This window comes from Lepidothrix coronata, unplaced genomic scaffold, assembly GCF_001604755.1.
Source record: "Lepidothrix coronata isolate B3197 unplaced genomic scaffold, Lepidothrix_coronata-1.0 Scaffold128, whole genome shotgun sequence".
Taxonomy (NCBI): domain Eukaryota; kingdom Metazoa; phylum Chordata; class Aves; order Passeriformes; family Pipridae; genus Lepidothrix; species Lepidothrix coronata.
In genome coordinates, this window is record NW_016690308.1 from 315,192 (window position 1) to 327,817 (window position 12,626).

At 41.0% G+C, this 12,626-nt stretch overlaps 1 protein-coding gene across 8 annotated transcripts in view; it reads left to right on the plus strand.

Moving 5' to 3' along the window:
* Positions 1 to 12,626, plus strand: part of LOC108503005 (sodium channel protein type 5 subunit alpha-like) — a 224,290-nt gene that overhangs the window by 184,147 nt on the left and 27,517 nt on the right. For all 8 annotated transcript variants that reach the window (XM_017826522.1, XM_017826524.1, XM_017826525.1 and 5 more), the window contains one exon: positions 3,500 to 3,673. In XM_017826522.1, the coding sequence (XP_017682011.1) occupies positions 3,500 to 3,673 (174 nt within the window). The remainder of the gene's footprint in view (positions 1 to 3,499; positions 3,674 to 12,626) is intronic.

A 12,626-nucleotide genomic window follows, 5' to 3' on the forward strand; every position in this document is an offset into this window, starting at 1 on the left:
CCTGAAATTTCCTGAAATTTTCTGAAATTTCCTGAAATTTCCTGAAATTTCCTGAAATTTCCTGAAATTTCCTTTCCTCACATTCTGTAACCAGCAAGTGAAAATCATAGAAGACACAGAGGGCACTGAATCAGTACTACCCATGGAGTTAGGCGGTATTTATGCTTTGAATACACCTTAGTTTAACCCACTGCACAGGTAACTCCTCTTTGTATCCAAATAAACGTGTATGTACAGAGTCTGGTTGGTCACTGCCTAGGACTCTGACAGGGAATCCTCTCCTCCTGAGATCCCACCGCATACTGGGGTTATCCTCTCTGCGTTATCAGCCCTGGGCTCTTCACAGAGATGGCAGCATATATTTGTGTTTCTCTTTTACATGTCAGGAATGTCACTGAAGTTGCTGGAATTTCTCCCAGGTTTTATCCAGACATAGAGCAAGGACGCAGATCAAGAGTTCTCCAGGCTTTGGTCTGGTGGTCACTGGTCTTCTCCTTCATAATGGAGCAAGACATCCACTTACTAAATTTACAGGCAGTGCCGTGTTTGGGCAGGTTATCCGCATGTTTCTGGAGGTCAGGATTAACTTCAGCCAAACGGATGAAACCGCCTTAAATAGCAAAGTGAACATCATCTTAGAAAGGTGCCTGCTTCACCTCATCAGGAATAACTAGGGGCAGGAAGGCAGGATGCAGGAGGACTGTAAGGTAGCAGATCTACTAAAAAGAGCTGGAGAGAGAGCAGGCAACAAACAGGACAGAGTAAACTACATCACAGAACCACAGAGAAGCCGAACACCCCACTGGGCTGTATAAATTATCATGTTCTTCCACTCCAGTTGGCATCAAGGAGGCCTCAGCTGGAGCACTGGCTTCAGCTCTGGGCACTGCGCGTTGGGAAAGACATGGGCTAATTGAAGAAACTCCAGAGGAGAACAGCACAAATTATCAGTGGCCTAAAAAAAAGAGGAAGACACAGAAGTACTGGGTTTATGTAGTTTAGAGAAACTCTCTGCAGGGAGACAAGAAGGTGGAAATGCATAAATGTTGATGCAAAAAGGAAAGTAATGGACTGTACTCCAGGTCCACCAGGGATGGGCTAAAATTTCACCCAGGGAATTTTATTTTATTATTATTATTTTATTATGAAAAGTAAAAGAGGCTGAAAAACTTGGGTAAATAGTAGGCTGCTGAAAATTGTCACAGCTTTGCTGAAATCAATGGAGTCTGACAGTTTTTTCACCAGCTTGAGAATCAGAATGTTAATTTTTGAACACATTTGAAGGGGGAATGTCTCTTGCTATAATATGCTTTAGACGAATACACTTCCTTGCATGTGCAATATAAATCTCATTTAATTTTCATTGCACGCATTCATTTAGTTTTTGCGAATTTCAATTTAGCCAGTGCAGTTCTGTATAAGGGCAAATTATCCTGCATTTTCCCACATATCAGAGCTGTGCTTCAGTATTTGGACTGGAGATATTGGAGGCAACACAACTTTTTTCCTCTGTTATTCTGGGGTGAGCTCTTCCAAAAACTGAGCTCATCTGGCTACATCCCTAGGTCATACTAAGTTCTTAAGGGAGAAGAGCTATATATACCCTTAAGCCAGTTTATGTTTTTGTGTGGTAGTTAAACCATGATAATGTATCTGCAAAAGATCCAAAACCCTTTCTTAAGCGTTTAAACCATAAGCACCCAAACTGGAAGCCTATTTTTTAATAGTGATTGTGGATAAATGCAGGTATCCTGCTTAACTCTTTTAACACACAAAGCAAAGCAGAAGACATAACCCTTCTTGGCAAAGATTTCATGCATTGTCACCATGAAAAAATGCAAAGCACCAGAGTTTTGTCGTTTGGGTAATATCCACAGCTTGTCCAGAAGTACAGAGGTGTTCAGGTAGCATATTTTTCATCCCTTAATAAGCTGCTTCCTGACTCACAGTGTGCTCTTAGTAGACAAAACTCAATGTACTTTTGGATAAGTTAGTAGAAAATAGAGAGAGCAAAGGAGGGAGAGGAGGAAATCACTTTAAATAGTTTGTTGTTATTTTTGCAGTAATTGCAAAGTACAGCAAGTCATCTGACAAAGTGAGTGAGCCCCTATGAGAAGTGATAAACTCCAATCTGTGCATTGTTTTCTGTGGCTTTCTCCAGCAGCTCTTTCACACCCTTGAAATATCATTTTTGAAGGCAAGATAGGAGACAGAGTTGCAGTGAAAACGTCACCCCAAAGTGTGGGGACAAATGGACAAGCTTTGGCACAGGCTGCCAAAGCTTTCTTGTCAGTTTAATTACTGTTCCCTGGCAGGCAAACGAGCAGTGTGACTGCTTGAGTGACAAGTACCACACTTCTTGTATCTCCAGGCACTGGGTGTTTGCTAACTTTTTGAAGTTCATCAGAAAGTGGGTACAGACCTGGAAATATGTAAATGCAGATAATTCAGAGGATTAGCACAGACCCTCTCAAATAATGTTGTTTCTTCTGACAAGTGCTCTGGGTCACACGATGGGACGAGAGTAATATGTCAAAGCTTGGGTTATCCGGGTTACAGGGGCTTGGGAGCAGCTTGTGTAACAGCAGTGGCAAGCAGAGCTGGGGAACCAGACCATAACTTGACTTAGGAGTCCCAAAAAAGGTCATATATGGGCAAACCTGTCACTATGATTCTACATTTTATTTGGCTTACATTATAAAGTGAAGGCTAAATTATGAGACAGCTTTATTTGCTCTCTTTTAGGAGGCATATTGTTTTATGTCTTAAATATTTTAAAGGGGTTATTAAGTTGCAGGTATTTGATAAAGTCCTTTCATGATGCCCTGCATAAGATTAGTTAGAGAGACAGATGAGGTGGAGAGATAGATACCTTGACCTTTAAAACATTATTGTTCTGTTAAGTGAATAATAATGAGCCTTTCTTGAGGCAGATAGCTGTAGCTACCTGAAATGTGATGACTGAACAGAAGCCGGAGAACTCCAGTACTCCATAACAGGCAGGTTAATAACCCAATTTGTCATCATTAGCAATAAGATCTATTTGGCTAAATGTAAGGGTCATATTCTGTCTCCTAAATATAGACATCCTATGCCCTGGGACATCTGAGGTGCCCGGATAGCAGTGGCACTGCCAACAGGAGCTGAGGCAGGATGTTCTCGGGCAGCTTGGGGTGGGACTCTGCTCACAGACTCACACTTCCAAATTCAGGGATCATAAGCTCTTTCTACACTCAAATAATGTCTAGTCAGCACAGCCAGTAGAGGCTGGAGAGAGATAGCTAAGCTTATGTCCACTATAAAGGAAAGCTGAACAGATTTCTCTTAGGTCAGGGTCAGTCTTGTTTGTGCCTGAGCCCTCCTTCTGATTGTAACATTAAAATATGTCAGAAATCACAGACAGTATATGATATGTTATCAAATACAGACTTGCAGCACAACACCCATGCTTTCCAACATGATGTAGGAGAAATTGTTGATCAGTCCTTTGTACTTCCAGGCCTTTGAAGATATTTACCTTGAAGACCGAAAAAACATAAAAACCATGCTGGAATATGCTGACAAAGTATTCACTTACATCTTTGTCTTGGAAATGCTCCTGAAATGGGTGGCTTATGGCTTCAAGAAGTATTTCACCAATGCCTGGTGCTGGCTGGACTTCCTTATCGTGGATGTAAGTATCATTTTGGAACTACGATGCTTCTTGTGTTGGATTTTGTAATGGGTAAGAACACGCTGTTAAGTTTGGCAGCCTTGTGTTTGCAAATTGACAGCTGCCACTCCAACTCTGAGTATCAGCCCTGGGCAAAGCTCAGAGGAGGTCTTGATATGTAATTGTCCATCGCCAGGAATGGGTGTGCCAAAGCAGAGGGGAACGCTTTGTGTCATGACATAGGGGTGTCACCCTGCTAATTTGAGTCACATTCCCTTCTCTTCCCTAGGAACTCACTCTTTCTTTTAGTGTTTAACATCTCTTTCCACACTCTCAGCTAGCACAGGGTCCAGTTACCTCCGACTGCTCCACACATGACCTCGACACACGTCTTTCAGCAGATTAGGGAAGCTGTCCTTGGCGTGGCTTCCTGGCGAGGCTGCCAGCAGCACGTAACAGTATGTTCAGTACTGCCTCCCAAGTATTTACCAGTGAAGGAGTCCAGCAGAAGGTGTGAATAAGTCCTCTTGGCAAAGTGACTTCACTATTACAAAACATTACAAAATACTCCAAATCCTTGAAATGCCGCAACGCTTCTCCTAATTTACGGATAATGGTTAAAAAGTGATTGCTGAACAAAAGGGAGGTCATGCCCCAGGAGTGTTGCCACTACCAGGTTTGTCTCCTCCAAATTGATGTGGGATCTCCCATATTTGGGAAAAGTCAGCAACATCACATCCTCCAGAAGAAGCTTAACATTTCATCACAGCATATCAACAAGGAGGCAATTATCTCCCCAAGGCCATTTCTTATTAGCTTGAGGTATTAGTGTGGGAGGCTGGCAGAGGTTTGTCATGATTATGTAACTTATTAAACTTCAGATAAATTATTTTTCCCCATTTTACATCTGAACCTTGACTCGGGGGAAGAACAGCACTTTCTTTGGCCCTGGCCCAGGAGAGCACTTCAGTGGGACGATTTACTTGTTTGAAGTTATGGACATGTCTAAGTGCACTGCTGGATCAGAGCCTTTGGAAGCTTCTCCAGAGCTTTAATAAATTGATTTATGAAAAGGAAATTCTTTACATAAATTGTTGGCCATAAATTCTTCTTTGCATACATGCTTGGAAGCCTCTTAAAGGGAAGGCATTCATTTTTCTCAGATTAGCTTCAGCAGAAGAGGAAGGCCTGGTTTAATTATCTGACCACAAAATTGCAAACCACCAGTTCCTAAGTTATAGCCCAGCCCTGAAAACTATTCTTACTGTGGTTTAGGACAAGTGACATAGCTTAGCTTTTCTGTTTTCTCCATCTGTAAAAATGAGACTATTAGGACTCACCTAAAGTATTGTGTGGGCTTCCAGGAATTTTATATTGGCGTTATTGTTTCAATGAGCTTCTGAAGACTAGAAGGGCTGGATGAGGGCTGAATATTGTCACAGCCATAAGTAGGGATCTTCCTGACGGGAGCAGCAGTTCACACAGTGAATTCACTGGGGCAGTTTGGAGCTCTGCTGCATCATTAAGAGTTTGAAATGAGTTCCACACTTGTTAGAAATGAGTACTTTGTAGCATGATATCTCATTAATGCCAAAGAGAGTAAACCAAAAGCTAAGCTGAATTCTGTCCTCCATGTGAAAACCCCCCTTGGAACAGGCGCCACACAAAAAACGCAAAGTCTTTATGTAACACCAAAAATTAGCTATGTTTACCTTTTAATGATGGATTTTGTGGGTATAATGACGGTTATAGAGGCAGCCACAGGTGGGCTGGGGAAAGGGGCTTCACCTTTCCCTGTCACACATCTGAGCACATGTGACATAAAACAGTGCTGTGCAGAAAGGCCCCTGGGACTGCCCTTGTCCCCAGAAAATAAATCACAGAGCCTTCTTACTGACCCTGAGTGTTTTATTTTCTTAACCCATGTTTAAAGGTTCCACCCACACTTAAATATTCTTTTTGCAAGCTCCCAATCGAACCAAAAAGTTGCTCCACCCTTGAGTTGTTTTGGTTGTTGACTGACTCTAGGCCATCACTTGCTCTTTAGTGTTCCCAATGAATAAAGCTTTTCCCCAAGCCTCATTCTTTCCTTGAAAACGTTTTCCCAATGCAAATTATGAGAACCTGGTACTATATTTTTAGCGGGTTTAACAGATGCTTTTCTCCTACCCAATTGCTAACCCACCCTGCCACTCTGAATTGGCACAGTAACATCCTATCGTTTTTCCAGCACACTTTTTATTTCAATTTGCATTTTCTTTTCGGTCCTTTGAGAACCAAATCATTGCAACTGAGCTGCAGAAGGGAGTGAATGGATGAATTAGATGCTCCAAAAGAAGCAGATGAACTAGTTGTCTGATTTTCTCAAATTTATTTGTTTAAAATTATTCACTTAAAAATTCCTGATCTGCAAATTATTCATTAGGGGTTTGGTATCAGTATTCAGAATTCAAGCTGCAATGGTTGATTTTTGATTGGACATGTGAAACCATCTCTCATCTGTGTTTTCTAATTGTACAAATACAACTCAGAATCTATTTTCTGTTTTGAATAATTCATAAAACCAGCTCAAAATTTGCAAGTATTCAGTATTTCTAAATGTGATTTTAACCCAGAAGGGGTATAAGCATATTGCTTCTGAATTATATTGATCTTTTCTACATCCTGCCTTTTGAGAGACCTTTGACACTGATTTGGGCCACTGGAACAGCAAAGGCTCCATCTGACAGTTGTGGATTCATAAAGAAAATGCTGTCTTGCAATGCCTAAACATCAAAACACCCAGTAATCCACAAACTGAGAGCTATTTTTGCTGGATATAGAATCCCTAAAGGATGATCTCTGATAATGGGCTTCTCAGCAACTCAAAGAAGTGTGCTAGTGTAGGAAAAACCATAAGAAAGTGCTTTCAAAAACATTGTAATACAATAAAGTCCTATCAACAACACTGCTGCATATTTCTTTGGGAGGAAAGGAGAAAGGGTTAATCAAACCACAAAATACAGGCTCATTTCGACTTAGGGCATGTGGGAAAGATGCCTTAGATGTCTGCTGGAATTTGGATATACTGAACAAACATCATCAAAGTCCATCTATACATGTTACCTACCTGTAAAAAACAAGTATACTGCTAAAAGTAACTCCCTTCTACACTGCAGAGATCACCTCTCTGTGCTCATGAGTTGGAGTGGTGGGCACTCAATCAACAGCTCTTTTCAAAAGGGAAAAGCAGAGATCGTAGTATGTCTGTGTAGGCAGATATAAGTGTAGGCAGACATCAATATCACCATCAGGAATGGTATTTATGCACAGCCCTCTTTGCTAGGATGCACAGGCAAATATTTTCACAAAGTATAGATATTTTCCAAGCATCCATGCGAGCAAAACCTCTTGGTACAAAGCAGATTAAATGAGGAGTCTGACCTTGGCCAGAGATGGAGGTGGGTGGCATTCAAAGTGAATGTTTATGAAAACTGCTCTTCACTAGTCCTGTCCTGCAACAGGCAGAGAGAGCTGGGGTTTAAAACAAAGGGCACATAGACTCCACCAGTTGTGCACGCTGGTGTCATGTTTATGTTCCTTTCAATTGTTTCCTCTGACCTATAAATATTATCTTGAGCTTATCTAGTTTGAGCTTTAGCCAATTAATTCTGAGCTATGTCCCAGTCTCTGCTGACAGCGGATGGATTATTCCATTGCATGGTCAGTTTGGGAAAGGCATCAATCTGGAGCTTAGCATCATTCAAAGACTGGAGGTGTTGCAGTCAACAGCTTCTTCACTCCCTGCTCATGCATTGAAGGCAGAGGTGAGAGACTGGAACCCTACAGAAGGTGTCACGAGAAAACTCATTGGAAAGGGATGTGAAGTCCCATCTCATTAGTAAGAATGCACGGAAAAAAAAAGTCACAGCCAAGTTTCATTGCCAGTGGCATTCACAGAAAAATCCTCTTAAACCAACACTAATGTCATCACTCTAAAAAAAAGTCCATTATCACAAATCCATCATCTCCATTGCAGCTTTTGGGTTCAATTTAATTGACCAAAAGTTAGTTCCAATCCAGGCTTAAAAAAAAAAACAACCCTGATTGTCACATACCGATTTCAGAGATAAGGGAAGATGAGGGTTTCTCCACCAATTGTTTCTAAGATTATCCCATCTTTCAAGACTTGATACTTACAGAAAGCTATTTTCTTAAGCAATTGCTTTTTTAGGGATGCTGGCAGCCTTCTTCCTCTCCAGCCATCTCCAGCAATGGGCAGTCCTTGCATTATGTCCTGCAGCAGCGGGAGAGATCAGCTCTAATTCTCACTTTGTGCCCTGATGCCCCACCAGTTTCTCTCCAGCTGAGTCACCAGGGATAAAGATTGCGCTTTCTATCCCTTTTCCCAGAGAGCTGGCTCTGGTGCCGTGAACTCAGGGGCTCACAACAGCTTTTGGTAGTATATCTGTCTGCAAAATAGCTCAAGCAAGGCTCAGCAATGGATTTGAAGGCCAGACATCTCGAATCAGTTATGCAACAAGTCCACTAGGCAGGATTTTGTAGATGCTTTTATGGAAGTAAAATAATATGTATTTTTCAGTCTCCACAATAACTTTTGTGAATGATTCTAACACAACATTTCTGATGTTTGCCTGGAGCTGCTGAGTTTGTACCTAGGGATCTGTATTCCCCAGTCAGCAGCTTTCCAAATGTCCTGTTTGCTGCCAAATTTTCTGTTTGCTTGTTTGAGAACTGTTCATGGATGTTCAGTCATAACATGCACTATCATTTTCCCTGAACACTTAAACAAAAATAAGGGCATTACATAGGAGAGTTTCCTGGAAAGCACTTGCTCTAAGATTTCTGCTTTGGATACTTTATTGTCAGACAAATTAAGAAGCAGCTAATAATCCTTGAGTCTGAGATGAACATTTTAAAACAGTCTTTTTATCCCTAGTTAAAAATTGAATTGAATTAAATTATGCCCTTGTGCTGGATTGTCTTTAAGTGACAATTAAAAACTTGCTGTGTGAAGTAAATATTGATGGCTTATGATTACTTTAATTGTTTTTTTCCATCTGTATTCCCTGTTGATTAACAAGGTGATTTCTGTTTGCTGTACCAGTAATTACACAATCTGCTGTAATGAGTCGTTCCCAAACAGCACTGAAATCCAATTTGTATTCTTGGGAAATTACCCTAAAAGCATGTGAATTTCATCTAGCTTCTGTTCAGAAAAGAACACAGGAGCAGAATGACAAAAGTGCAGCCAAGACAAATTAAAAATAATACGGCTTGTCAGTTGGAGGAGCATCCTAAGAGTGAACATATTAGTGCGCTCTGTGAGTTGTCAAAAATCCATGGGTACAACGGGGGATTATTACTCCAGAGTTCATTTTTTGACTAGATTTTTTACAGTTCCTCAAAGCAAATGGGCATGTGGGATTTTTGAAGATGTCTTAGTGCACATTCTTCTGAGCCTCTCTGATGGCATAAACCTCCCAGATAACTAATGAGATTCCCTCTCCAGAAGCCAGGGAGCCTGATTTTGAAGAGGAAAAAAAAACAGAAAAAAGAAAAAAACTAGTTTACTACGTATTGGATAATTTAGGATAAGTGGAAAAAAAAATTCCATATGAAGTTAAGTGGTTTTAATGTGTGTTAGCAGGTCAGCCGAGGCTGCAAATCTCCCTTCTGCCACCCCACTCTTTATCTCAGCATAACACATGAAAAAACATCCAAATGTCTGGTCTTATCTTGGTTTGCACCTCATGTTTGTTACCACAGAGATGCTAAAAGGGGAGCAAGCAGGCTTTGCCAAGTGGAAGCACAAGCTCAGTTTCAGACAAGGCACAGCAGGACAAAGCACACTGCAGCCAGACCGAAAGGGATGGCAAAAGCAGGTGTGAAGTCCTCAGTAAGCCTAGTTCACTGCCTGCCTACACCTTTGCAAAGTGTTTAGGAGATGAATAATTACTGCAATTACTGTAGAATTTCAATTACTGAGGGAGAATTTCAGCTTTCAAGAGTGGTATTAAAAAAACCATCTCAACTCGGATTGTGCTGAGCTAGGTTTACCAAACATTTCTGTTTCTTGAAGTTATTGAAAGATGGAGCACGTTTCAATGTCCTTTTTTAGAAGACTATGCTTAAAAAGAAAATAATGAATAAAATCCTGGAGTTCTTGCATGCAGCTTGCTTGGCCCTTTCCATCACTGTGAGTGTAGCAGCCAAATTCCGTATACAGTGATTTTCTCCCTTGCATGAGAAATCAGAGCTGGGAGGGACACATAGACTGTTTTTAACAGTCCAGAGTCCCACACACTTTGCAGGGACAGAGAAGGATTGTTCCACAGTTCCTCTCCCTGATGACCAGCACCTTTGAAACCCCAACTTGCAGACCAAAAAATGTCTTCCCATCACACTTGTGGCTCCATCCAGAATGGCCAGGAGCAGCTCAAGAGACTGGTGTCAGGAGGAGGAAAAAGGAGGAAGTGAAGGGAGAGAATCAGCCTGCAGAAGGACAGGGATTCCTTATTAATGGGAGATAGATAAAAGGAATTGGGATGAAAGTTGAAAGCTGTGCCCTAGTGGTGTACAGACCTTGTGCTGGCCTCCTACCCTGGTAAGGCTGTCTTTGGGGTGTTTTGTGCTGAGGCAAATGAAGACTCCTGCTTGTGGTATGTACTCCTACTTTTATCATTAGCCTTCCTGGCAAAAGTCAGAGATCCTGTAATTCTTCAGAGTCCCTCTTATTCTGGCATATTCAATACAATATCAGGATCAATCAGGTTCAAAAATCCAACTGAACAGCGACGATTTTCAAGCTTAGACGGTCGTATTTCCCACATCAGCTTGGTATTTTTTGTATTGATTTTGAACATCTGATTAAATAGATACTTTAGGGAAACAAGGAAATCCAGAACAGCACCTTGTGGAAACAAACCAAACAGATTTTTTCTCTTTTTTATTTCTTTTTTTTTTTTTCATTATGTCATGTATAAGTAGGGTTGATCCTAATCCTGCCCAGAAATAAACATGCCTTCAGCTCAGCACCTCAACTCCCACTGGCTGGGATGGAAATGCAGTGGAGTCAATGGGGCTGAGCCCCCAGGGAAATGTTCTCTCAGTGATCACTATGCACACCCCTGGCATGATAACGCCATCTTCACATAATAAATAATAATCAAGTGTATTCCTGTCTCTCCTGACTACAGCAGTCAGCATCAAGAAGGTACCCTGGGATGAATAATGAGGTGGCTTTGGATATCTTTTTAAGGGGAGAATGTCTTTCCTCTTCAGCTGCCCTAACTAAATCCAGGCTATCTCTGCACAGCATCTGGATGAGAAGCAGAACATAGTTGGTGATGAAGAAACTATTTTGCTCTAAATCATGATAGTTATAAATATAAATATAAATATATATGTGTATACAAAAATATGTATATAAATAAATCAGACTTTTCAGGACATCTGCACCTGCACAGCCACCGCTGCTGCAACAAGGAGAAAGTCTTTGTCCAAGGTTTGGATGATCAAGGAGCATCATGTGATCCCCAAAATTCACAGCAATCCCTCTGCCCAGTGTTAAAAAACGGGACCTTAGGGTGTGGCAAAGGTGCCTGTTTTCAGCAAGAAAGGTGAATGGAGACAAGCTGAAAATCCATTTGGAAAGGGAGAGGTGGGAGAGCTGCAGATCAATAAGTCGGTTTGCCGCCTCGCTGGATGTAAGCTCGCAGCAGCAGGTCGACTCGCCCTCAGAAATTAGCTGAGGTTTAATCCATGATTCGCAGCCATCTGCCTTGGGAATTGACTGGAGCTGTTAGAAAAGCCTGAGCAGGTGTAAAGGAGGTGACAGATTAAGAGAACAGCAAGACGTAAAGAGGTTCTTCTGGAAACCACCAGGAAGCAATTAGGATGCAGGGATGATTTATTTAAAAGCATTTAACCCAACAAAAGTGACACATGCTGTTTGCAACAAGGCTGCCCTCTGACAAGGAAACATTGCCTGAAAAGCGTGGACATGAGGAGAACAAAGCTGAGAACATGGAATATTAAAGGAGTTTCACAGCTTTAGTCTAAGTAGTAGATGGGGGAAAAAAAATAAGAAAATAACATGAAAAAGGAAAAAAAAAAGAAGAAATATCCTGTAGAAAAAAAAAAAAAGAGTGAATGATGTAAACAACTTTTTAAACCTGAGTAATAAGAAATAATTCTGGGCTTTCCAGGAGATATATTTTTTTCTAATTAATCTAGGCATTCATGTAGCCCATCATGTTATAATACATGAGAGCACTCCATGAGCAGTAATGAACTGCTGTGGTGAGAGAAGCTGTTTGATAGCTCTTTTCCAGGCACACTTTCATCTCCATGCCATGGACCAACCCCAGAGCAGCCCTAAGGAGTTTGTATTCTTTACCTGAATGTGAGGGTTGTGATTCAAGGAAACAGGTAGCAGAGATGGGAATTTAGGTCATCTTAATTTTCCTTCAGTGTCCTAATTTTAAGACTTTCCTTTAACTTTATGCCCTCCTTTCATAACATGGAATTTCTTGATTGACAGGTGCAATCATGCAGTTCAGCATCTGTAAAGGGAAAAGAGATATTTTAAAAAAATAAGACAACAATAAAATTCTGCTCAGAAATGGTGGATGTCAAGGGGAATATCAGCCTCATAACAAGCTCCTTTCTTCCAACTTTACTTCAGAATGCTTAAGAAATTCCATGTATTTCAGTTTATTTGCAAATTTCCCTTTCCATGAAAAACGTAGGTTTTCCAGCTTGCATTTGGGGTACAAACTTAATTTTGGTCCTCTTCAAATCAAGGGGAGCAACTTGTAACCTCAGACCTGGCTCTAAAAGACACTGTGAAGACTTCTTTGGGTAATCCTGTCCTTGGCAGCAATGGACAGGAGAAACCAGGCTGGACTGAAAAGAAACACTCAAAGTAAAACAAGTGCTCTTTCCTCTTTCTCTACTTTTTTTTTTTTTT